General features: G+C 59.3%; 1 protein-coding gene across 1 annotated transcript in view; it reads right to left on the bottom strand.

The window, feature by feature from the left end:
* The window catches only part of PRIMA1 (proline rich membrane anchor 1), a 47,957-nt gene that overhangs the window by 12,755 nt on the left and 23,982 nt on the right, over positions 1–11,220 (bottom strand). The window contains exon 4 of the mRNA XM_015566457.1: positions 4,921–5,129. Coding sequence (XP_015421943.1) covers positions 4,921–5,129 — 209 coding nt within the window. The remainder of the gene's footprint in view (positions 1–4,920; positions 5,130–11,220) is intronic.

The following is an 11,220-nucleotide window of genomic DNA, read 5'->3' on the forward strand; positions in this document are numbered from 1 at the left end:
ATGCCCTGGGCAATGGCCCAGCCAGCTCCCCAGGCCAGAAAGGACAAAGGGGGTCTGGGCAGGCGCTCCATCCAGCACAAAGGGCACCTCTGGCAGGTCCAGCTCCTCCCTTCCGCCCCCCCCCCCCGCCCCCAGGGGCATCCTGGAGTCTGAGCGCGTGAAGGAGAGAGCGGCTGCCCAGGGCCCTCGGAGAAGTGGGCTGGATCTGCTCCCTCCTCCACGGGAGCTCAGCTGCAACCACTCTCCTCCCCGCTCTGTCCCACCCCCTCCCGGAGGCTTTCTGGGACACCCTGGAGCCCAGTGGATGCTGGAGTTGTTCCTGTAGCAGGAAGAGGCTCTGCCTCCAAACCCCCACTGTGTCCTTCCATGGGCAAGTCACTGGACCTCTTTATGCCTCAGTTTCCTGGTCTATAAAACGGGCACAATGACGGTGTCCGCTTCATAGGTTTGTCGGGGGGATTAACACGTTAATGTGTGTGAAGCTCTGCAAGGAGCCGCTGGCACCCAGTAGGTCTCCGTAAGTGTGTGTTAGCTCTCAGGACGGCTGCTGGGAAGGTGTCAGCATCGCTGCTCCTGTTGGTGGGGAGCAGCCAGCGGTCTCCTGCCTGCACAGCCTTCCTACCTAAGGTGTGCCCCGGGGGGCTCCGCAGGTGCCTACTCTTGGGCCTGCTGACATCCACGTGACAGGTCCCACCCTCAGCCTGCTGCTCTGCTGGGGAAGCTGGTGGCAAAGAATAGCTCCGAGGAGCCTGGGAAGGGAGGGCTGCCCGGCTTGCCTGCTTCTGCCTCCCACCCCCACGGAAGGGCCTGTTAAATTAAAAGGTGGGAGTGGACGTACAACCCCTCACCGTTCTCTCTAACCATAAAGCCCCCTCAAGAGGCATGCACATACTACTCACTCTGGTGGGCCAAGCAACCCCATTTCCACCCCCCCATTTCCTCTCCCCCATTACTCTGAGGTTCCCCCCCACCCAGTAGTATTCATGGTTTTTTAAAACCTCATTTATTACTGTGCTGGTGTGTGTGTGTGTGTATGTGTGTGTATGATCTGCTTTTTCCATTGGGGTGTGGTGGGGAGTAGGCAGGGGCTCAGTCTCATTTATCTCTACATCCTGGTACCTCGTCTAGTCCCCAGCACACAGTAGGTGCTCAATAAATACCTGTGGACCAGCAATGACTCACTGAGAAGCCCTGGGGCGGTCAATGGTGCCAGATATCATCAAAGAGACTTGGTCATTCAAAAGTGCCCATTCTACTGGAAGTGGCTCACCCACGAGAAGCCGGTGGGCACCAGAGCCCCGCAATCACGGGCGTGCCCAGCCATGCTCGGGCACATGCAGCGAGCTCGCTCACTCCCAGGGAGCAGCACGCTGGCTTATTGGCTGCAATTAACGGTCTGCGGGATCAGCCCTGTTATGCAACCTTTATTGTTCTTTCGGCCAACACCTTGTAAATCAGGAGGAAATGGCTGTCAAGTGGCTTAATGGCAATCGATGGCAGGAGGTGAAGGACCGGGAGCCATGGGCGGCCAAAGGAGGCCTGAGCCTGGGGGCGGGAAGCTCTGGGAGCTCTTCTGGATGAGGAGGGTCTTGGGTGGGGGGGCTGGGTCTTATTCCCGTGCCCCCAGGTCTTGCCCAGAGGAGAATGCAGATCATGGTGTTGGGGCCGAAAAGGGACTGTGATGCAGTCTCCATGCACCATCCCTGTCCAACCTGTGGCCCTGGATGCTGAGGGCTGCCTCTCCTGGGAGCCCCTGCTCTTGGGTTTTCCAATGGGAGTCACCCTCAGGAGACGGGAGCCCCAGGGAGAGGTCAGGGCATTTCCTCCCCCTCCTTTCTTGTTTTGGGCTCAGTTGTTCCCCTGGCACCTTCCCTGGCCCTTGTCTTAGCTGTGCTAACCGCTCCACTGCTGCTGGTCTGGCCGCTTTACCAGCTTCCTTTGCTCCAAGGATCTTCGAGCCCCGCCCACCTCATCTGGAGGACGCCCCGCCCACCTCATCTGGAGCGCCCCGCCCACCTCATCTGGAGGAAGCCCCGCCCACACTCTGGAGGAAGCCCCTGGTGGGATCAGCTGAGCCGTCTGGGGTGGGTTCCTTGTCTTTCCAGGCCGTTAACAGACCCTGGAACCAAGAGCTCAGATCCTGCGGAGTAAGACAGAGTGACAGGAGCCTCTCCAGCTGTTCTGGGGGGAGGCGGGTGGCAGCCCCACAGGTCTTCCTGGGGGACCCCAGTCCTGCTAAAGCACAGCCCGCATGCCTCTGCCTGTGCTGCTAGTCAGATATTCCCTTTACCCTCTTCCCTCGAAGCAGCGCGTGTCTCAGAAGTTTGGGGAAGACAGCGAGGCAGAGTGACTCTGAGTGACTGGAAGAGCTGGGCTTTTTAAAAAGGTGCCGCTGCCTGTCTCCGAAGGGCAGGGGAGTGGGAACGGGTCCCTGATGGAACTAGGGTCACATTCCCTGGCAGTGCCCGGGGGGATCTTGCACACTCTTCCTAAGACCCTTCAGTAGCTCCCAGTGCCCACCAAGTCCCAGGTGGGACCAAGCCTCACACCCCGTGCCACAGGGGCTTCCTGGTGCCTGGTGCCTCTGCCAGGAGTGCCTCCCCTGCTCTGCTTCTCACAGTCCTCATCCCAGGGCAGCAGGCTCTCAGCTCAAATGTGCTATCACCCTGATCAGAGCTAACGGACTCCTCCGGGCCCACAGCAGGCTGCCAGGGACTTCCTGCAGCCCATCCCACCTGCCTCCCAACAGCCATTCTAGCATCCGCCCCCATCGCCCTGCAGCCAGGTGAGCCACCCGTGGGCACAGGCCTGTCCTATCTGTCTCTGTACCTGCACATCCTGTGCATACAGTAGGCGCCCACCAGACACTGGGAATCGGGCTGACCTCGCGCCCTGGGAGACTCCAACACCTTCACCTTGACTCCTGAGGCCTGGTCTGTCCCTGAGTTACAGGGTCCTGGGGCCTTTGTGTCCACCTGTTTTTCTGGCTTCAGACACACCCCACCACCCCCTTTTCCAGGCACCCTCGAGGGAGGGCAGGCAGGGAGAGCGAGGTCTGTTCTCAGCCCAACGCCAGAGAGGGATTCAACAGTAACACTGATGTGGAGCTGCGGTCAAGGCTGCCTTTGGAATCACTGGTGCTGGGTGCAGATTCTGACTCCTCTGCTCCCAGGCTGTGCCACCCTGGGCAGTTCCCTTACACCTCTGAGCCTCAGTTTCCTCCTCTGTGAAATGGGACGGATCGGGAGAAGATGCAGTGAGGTGACCTGAGAGACGGTTGGTGGAGCGATGAGCCCAGCGCTTGGCTGAGGTTACACCCTTGTTATTTATCCATTTATTGACTTGGGGGAGTGCCTTGCAGCATGAGTGTTGGGGACAGAAGGGGGTCTGGCTGGGAGGCAGGTACCCGGACATGGCCTGCCCCTCGCGGAGCTGTGACCTGGGCCCAGTCCCCAGCAAACTCCCAGGCTGTTGGCTTGACGTGTCCCTTCACCCTGTGTGCCTTACTGTGCATTTAAGACTTTAACTTGATGTTTTACCCTTTCTGCTTTGAATTATTGAAGTGACATCACATAGAACAGTTGATTAAAAGGGCAAAGTTAAATATTTTAGGTGTTATGATTGCTCTTAACGTAGCTCCTTGAATTTAGGGCCACAGGGCATTTAAAAAAGAACTTTCTTAGAAATATATTAACCACTCCTATTGCCCTTTGGTGTTTTGAAACATTTCTCTTGGTCTTTTGATTCTGACTTCCCCCCAAGGTCCCTGTGCTAAGCTAGGGAGGCCATTCTTTGGAAGTTTGATAAGACTTCCCAGTCTCACCAAGGGACTTGGCAGAACTTCTGTGTTGTAACTCCAGGGGGCGCCATTCACACCATGGCCCACTGTGCCACACATAGAGCCCAGGACACAGCCCAAACCTCCTCAGACCTCAACAACAGCCACACTGTGATGCAAACCCCAACTCAACTAGGTGCCACCCAGCCTCTTCTGAAAGGCAAGATGAGATGGTGGTTACAGAAATGACAGTGAGTGTTACTGAAAGATAGTTTGCTGTTTGGATCCTTCGTGACCTCACTGGAACACTCCTATTCATCCTTCAAAACCCAACTTAGGTGTCCCATTTACTGCAAACTTTCTCTGAGGCATCTCAACCTCCCTCTTCTCCCAAGAGAAGCACTTCTCCCTCCCTGTCATCCTGCCCCTCTCTGAGACTACTGAAACATGGAAGCTGGTGCAGCACTTCGTGAGCACTTACTGTATACCAGGCACAACAGGGACACGCATTGTGCATACTATTTAGGCAGGCATCTCACCATTCCTCAGAACAGCACGAGGTTTTATTCTTTCCCCCTATTTTACAGATAAGGACACTGAGGACCAGAGAGGTCAAGTGATTTCCTCCTGGTAACACAGCTTGAACGAGAGCCTGAATTTAAAACGGACTCCAAAAGCCAGTCCCCACTCCAAACCAGCATGGTGCCTCCCACCAGTGGCTCCCCTGCCGACCCCGCGAGGATTATTTCCGTACCCCGAGGCTTTGGGTGAGCCCCGACAGTAGGGTCTGCGATTTCAGGAAGGGTCGCTTTCTATCGCACGGGGCCTGACTTATGATTGGTGCTCATCACATGCCTCCCGGCTGAACTCCCTAAAAACGGTGGGGGTATGAGGTATGCAATCAGCTTTCAACTATTTCAGCAAAAAAAAGCTAAAAGGAAAAGGAAAGCGATGCAGCAAATATTAGCCCAATCTCGGTAACTGTTGAATCAGAGTGAAGGTAGATGCACGTTCCTGGCACGTTCTCTCGCTTCTTAAATGCTTGACAATTTTTATAATGAAAACCCCCACAGTGGGGGTGGGTGGAGTAGCCCCCGAGCCCAGCTGGGGTGCCCTCAAGGCTCCAAGCCAGTCACACTCACCGCTTGATGGCTTTGTAGCAAATGATGACCAGCACAGTGAGGAACAGCAGGGAGGCACAGCAGACCGCGATGACGATCACCAGCCCTGACCACCAGCTCTCCTCCGCGGGGCACGAGGTAGAGCTGGGAGCTGAAAGAGAGAGGGGCAGCCTGAGTCTCCCCGGACGAGCGGGACCTGGCCGCGTCAGAGGTGCACCATCGCGGTGACACTAGGGTGGCCTCGCTGCCATCCATCACCCAGATGAGGCTCTCTGACCCGTCCTGCCCTCCCCACCCCCACCCGGCAGCAGGTGACATCATAGCTGGCCCCCAGCCAGGCGGCGTTATCCCAGCAGGGGTTAAGCACCACGCCCGCCCCGGGCCATCCATCCTCCCTGGGCATGAGCTAACTGACAGCAGGGTCAGGTTTAATTTCCCATGAAAAATAACAGAAGCTCTCATTCTCTCAGTTGAGGCATTAAATCCGCTTCCGCTGAGGGTGGGGGTGGGAGGCAGGGCTCATGGGGGACCCTGGGAGGAAGGAGAGAAAGGGAGGTTCATCAGCATCAGTTCTTTTCTTTAAATATATTGTTATTGATTTCAGAGAGGAAGGGAGAGGGAGAGAGGGAGAGAGGCCTCAGTGATGAGAGAGAATCATGGATCAGCTGCGTCCTACACGCCCTCCGCTGGGGATGGAGCCTGCAACCCGGGCATGTGCCCTGACCTGCAACCTGGGCATGTACCCTGACCGGGAATCGAACCATGACCTCCTGGTTCATGTGTCGACGCTCAACCACTGAGCCACGCTGGCTGGGCCATCAACATCAGTTCTGAAGCTAATTTCTCGAGAGGGGCAAGCTCTCTCCCTTCTTGGATTTGGTCCACGTGGTGGGTACGTGCAGCTGTTTCAGCTTGCACGGGGCGGCCGAGTCTGTCAGGAAGAACAAAGCATCTGACACCAGGGGCTGCAGGGCCCCCAGGTCACGACTCAATCCATGAGGTCCTCGAGGGGAGCCTGTCCTCCCCCTCGGCCACTTGCACACTCGGGCCCCAGCACACGTGGTGCTGACGTGCGGGGAGCATTTCCCAGCTGGTCTGCCGGGCCTGCCTCCCACTCCCCTGAGACACCTGCGGGCCCAGGAGCTTGGCTAACGCACTTGGTGGCAGAGGCTGTTTGCTAGGCCCGTGGACAAAGGGGACTCTGGGGCTCAGAGGAGGGGGACCCTGGGCCCCACATCTCTCAGCCCTGCTCGCAGTACTGCCTCCAGGCACCACAGGACAAGGGTTCTCGGAGGTTCCTCCAGGGGCCAAGTGCCCCCGTGACTGCCTCGGTGTCCCCAGCTGGAGTCCACTGAGGAGGCGGCGGCCTTGGGGGCAGGGCCCACAGCCTCCTCCCTCTCGCCCCACCCCCACACAGCGCCCATTGTCTCCCAGCACAAGGGCCCACTGAGGCCCTGCTGTCCGTTCATGGGCACCGGGCATCCTGGAGGAGGCCTGTGCCAGGGCCTCTCCCTCCCCCGTGGGCCGGCTCCGGGTGGGGCTCCCCGAGGCGCCAGGGTGTGGGCTGGGCTTTAATATATATATATATATATTGATTTTTTACAGAGAGGAAGGGAGACGGATAGAGAATTAGAAACATCGATGAGAGAGAAACATCGACCAGCTGCCTCCTGCATGCCCCCTACTGGGGATGTGCCCACAACCAAGGTACATGCCCTTGACCAGAATCGAACCTGGGACCCTTCAGTCCGCAGGCCGATGCTCTATCCACTGAGCCACACCGGTCAGGGCAGTGGGCTGGGCTTTAAAGCCACAAGCACAGGAGCAGACATGGCACTTGGGGGACCGAGGCCCCTTCCAGGGAGGAAGAAGTCCCCTTTGGAACTGACCAGGGGAAAACAGCGTCCCCATCTCAGCTCGGGGGCGGGGCTCCACCCCTTCTCTGCCCGTGGGAATCTGGGTACAGCACAGAGACTCTCTCCTTCATAAGTCTTCCTGATTCCCCCCCAGGCCAGAGTGCCCGCTGAAGGCACAATCCCCTGCCTCACTGAACAGAAAGACAGGGGGCAGCGCTCTGGGGTGTGGGGTGTGGGGGGAGGTGCCTGCCTTTTCCAAAAGCAAGGGGCACCCCTTCTCCACCCTGCAGGAGGGAAGCAGGTTGAACACTGCAGTGTAAGTGGGGGTCCCTGGCCTTCAGTGGCGGGGAGGCAGGGTGTGCTTGGCCTGCTTTGGGGGCCACCTTCTCTTGCCCACGGTCCCCCTGGAAGTGGCACACTGCCCCCAAACCTGGCGCAGGGGCCCCTTCCTGCTTGCCAGCGGGGCTGCGGGGCTGCCGTGGCTGCCGTGGCTGAGCCTCCCGTCCCAGGCAGATGGAAACTGTTGCCTGTGAAAGCGCACGGGCCTTGGCCCGTCTCCGCAAGGGGCTCTGCCAGCAGGCAGCCCTAAGTGCGCCCCCACCACCCACTGTCCTGGGGATCCAGAGGGCTGGACGGCAAGGCTGGCCAGTGGGACACCCTGTTGGCTTCACAGGGAGAGTCACCCAGGGCCCCTGGCCCCACCCCACTGCAGTCCCATTGGCCCCACACATCCCCCTGGCCTCGGCCTCTCCTCAGCCACTCTCCCCGGGGGGTGTGCAGCATCCCTCACGCACCCACCTGTTCAGGGAGCATCGGTCAGTGAGCTGCGGTCCTTCCTGCCCACCTCCCTCTCAGGCCCAGGCCCCAGCGGGTGGGCGTGCCCTGCTCCAGCGAGGCCACCAGAGGCCAAGTCTCGTGGCTGTGCTCTCTGCCCCCTCTCCCCCTGCCCTTTCTCTGCGCCCACCCCTTCCCAATGCCAGGCCTGCCCTGGCTCCCCGTTATCACTGTCACCGCCTCTCCTCCTGGGGCACCTCCTCCGCTTAGCACAGCGGCCATCCACACTGGCTTTGAGTAGGGACCTACAGCTAAATTCCAGGTTCTGACCCTTGAAAACCATCTCACCTTTCAGATTTCATCTCAGTTTCCCACAGTGAGTGGGAAAGCATCAGAGCCTCCTCCATGGGCTGGTGTGGGATGGAACAGGCCTGCCAGGGAGCGCCCGCAGCAGACAGCCTCAGCCCGCACAGCGCACCCCTCACCCTGAGCACCGGTCACCTGAGCACCCGTCACCCTGAGCACCGGTCACCTGAGCACCCATCACCCTGAGCACTGGTCACCTGAGCACCCCTCACCCTGAGCACCCGTCACCCTGAGCACCGGTCACCTGAGCACCCATCACCCTGAGCACTGGTCACCTGAGCACCCCTCACCCTGAGCACCCGTCACCCTGAGCACCGGTCACCTGAGCACCCATCACCCTGAGCACTGGTCACCTGAGCACCCCTCACCCTGAGCACCCGTCACCCTGAGCACCGGTCACCTGAGCACCCATCACCCTGAGCACTGGTCACCTGAGCACCCCTCACCCTGAGCACCCGTCACCCTGAGCACCGGTCACCTGAGCACCCATCACCCTGAGCACTGGTCACCTGAGCACCCCTCACCCTGAGCACCCGTCACCCTGAGCACCGGTCACCTGAGCACCCATCACCCTGAGCACTGGTCACCTGAGCACCCCTCACCCTGAGCACCCGTCACCCTGAGCACCGGTCACCTGAGCACCCATCACCCTGAGCACTGGTCACCTGAGCACCCCTCACCCTGAGCACCCGTCACCCTGAGCACCGGTCACCTGAGCACCCATCACCCTGAGCACTGGTCACCTGAGCACCCCTCACCCTGAGCACCCGTCACCCTGAGCACCGGTCACCTGAGCACCCATCACCCTGAGCACTGGTCACCTGAGCACCCCTCACCCTGAGCACCCGTCACCCTGAGCACCGGTCACCTGAGCACCCATCACCCTGAGCACTGGTCACCTGAGCACCCCTCACCCTGAGCACCCGTCACCCTGAGCACCCATCACCCTGAGCACCGGTCACCTGAGCACCCGTCACCCTGAGCACCCAACACTCTGAGCACCCGTCACCCTGCACACCAGTCACCCCGCACACCGGTCACCCTGCCCACCGGTCACCCTGCACACCAGCCACCCCGCACACTTGTCACCATGGGCACCGGTCACCCTGCACACTGGTCACTCTGAGCACCCATCACCCGAGCACCGGGAAGCCTTGGGGAGAAGGAGGTGACACTAGGGCCCAGCAGCCCATGGGAAGGTCCGCTGGGTTGGCCTGGGCCAGCGGGGAAGGAAGGGGGGCACAGGCAGCTGGCACCCCTAGCTTCTCTGCTCCCCCGGCTGGTGCCCGGGGCCTCCCTGCTGAAGTGGCTCTGGGTCCTCGCATCTGTGACTCCAGCCTGGGGCCCGAGCTCCCCGGGACACTCACTCCTCTGCTGTATTTACCTCTGCCCGGCGTCCTGGGCACAGAGCCCAGCGCGGTGGCAGGGTGGCTGCTCGTCACCAAGGACTCTGTCTCAGGCCCGGCTCCTAGCGGGCATGAAACAGCCCCTGCATTATTAATAACCGTCTCCTCATCCCTGTGCCCAATTAGGAAGGGAATTTATGAATTGGGTTGCAGTCTCTAGGGCAGGGCAGCCACGGCTGTGCCCGATGCCAGGGAGAGAGGTGGGTAGAGGCCGGGCAGAGGCAAGAGCGGCAGGCCTGCCTGGTGGAATTAATTCCGTGTCTGGTGGCGACTGCAGGACACGCCTCCCCTTGCTCACGCAGCCCTCTGTGGGCTCCTGCTCTCCTGGTGGCTGCAGGTGCCCTGCCTCAGTGCCTCGCCCGAGGACCTTCCCCCCGTCTGCCACCTGCTCCCCCTGCCCTCCCCGGACTCACTGCTGCCCAGAGGCCCGAGCTCAACGGCCTTAGAGCAGCACAGGCAGTGCTGGCAAGAAGCAACGAGGGTGCCCCTCAGGAAAACTCTGGGTGACCTCCGCGCCCCCTCCTCATCATTGCCCTGACTCCTCCTCATTCAGTGCTAATCCATCCACTCACTCAGCACATGCCTGGCAGGAGCCCACTATGTGCCCTGTGCTGAGCCAGGTTCCAGGGACATGACAGTTGGCAAAACAGTCAGGGACCCTGCCCTGGTGACGCTTACAGTCTGTGGGGACGGACACGGAGTCAGTAGCCACTAGAAAACGCATGCTGTGGTTCCTGCCTCGGCGGGACGCTGACCTGTGCGCGTGCTTAGGCACAAAACGGGGCACGGCAACACAATAGAATAACGCCCCGAACGCGGGAGCCAGCGGGAGCGGACTGAGAGCAGTGAGCTCATCTTTGCTCGTGAGAGCAAGCACCTGGCACCTGGCTGGCGCTGGGCACCCATCGCCCCTTCCAGGGGGCGCTTCACAGCGGATGGGGCCTTGGGGGCGCCCCGTCCCGTGGGATCTACTCTGTCTAAACAGCCGTAACCACTGTGAGGAGGGGTCAGGATGGCCCAGCCCAGTGCCCACGGGCCAAATCCGGTCCTCTTGTTGTAAATAAAGTTTTATTGGAACAAAGACATACCGTGTGTTTGCCTATTGTCATGGATGCTTTCTGACTACACAGCCGAGTTGAGTAGCTGCAATGGAGACTGTATGGCCTGCAAAACCTAACGTATTTACTTTTACAGGAAAAATATGTCTACCTCTACCTAACCAGGTGGTCTTCACGGGAGATTCTTAGGTAAGATTAAGCAAGTACCGTGGGGCCTTGACTTACGAGTTTAATTCGTTCCGTGACGGAGCTTGTAACTCAAATTACTCGTATGTCAAATCATTAAAGTGAACAAGTGAGACATGTGATGCTGGGCTGATGTGGCGTTCACTGTGACGTTCGCTGTGCTAACTAGCGGTGGGGTATCTGAAGCTGGCTTGTAACCCAAATTTTAGGTCGCAACTCAAAGCAAAAAATTGGCTGAGAGACGGCTCGTATCTCGAAAAAACTCGTTAGTCGGGACACTCATAAGTCAAGGCCCCACTGTAGTCTGAAAGGACATCCCAGATTTTTACTTTGCAAGTGAATGCTCCACTCTTCCCACTTTATTTTTAGAATGGCCCTGAACTCCCAGGGTCTCGCCCATGCCCTGGGGGAGGTCTCTAGGCAGGTGGCCCAGGGTGCTGTCCTCCGGGAGTTTTGACAGTGACGATGTGGTGAGACAGCAAAAGCTCAGAGGATAGGCAGACACACGTGTGGGCCCTGATGTCACCACACACCCCTGCTAAGTGACCCCAGACAATGCACTAAAATGAGCCCAGCTGGTTCGGCTCAGTGGATAGAGCGTCAGACTGCGGGCTGAAAGGTCCCTGGTTCGATTCCAGTCAAGGGCACGTGCCTGGGTTTTGGGCTCAATCCCCA

Source organism: Myotis davidii, unplaced genomic scaffold, assembly GCF_000327345.1.
Source record: "Myotis davidii unplaced genomic scaffold, ASM32734v1 scaffold1703, whole genome shotgun sequence".
In the NCBI taxonomy this organism is placed as follows: domain Eukaryota; kingdom Metazoa; phylum Chordata; class Mammalia; order Chiroptera; family Vespertilionidae; genus Myotis; species Myotis davidii.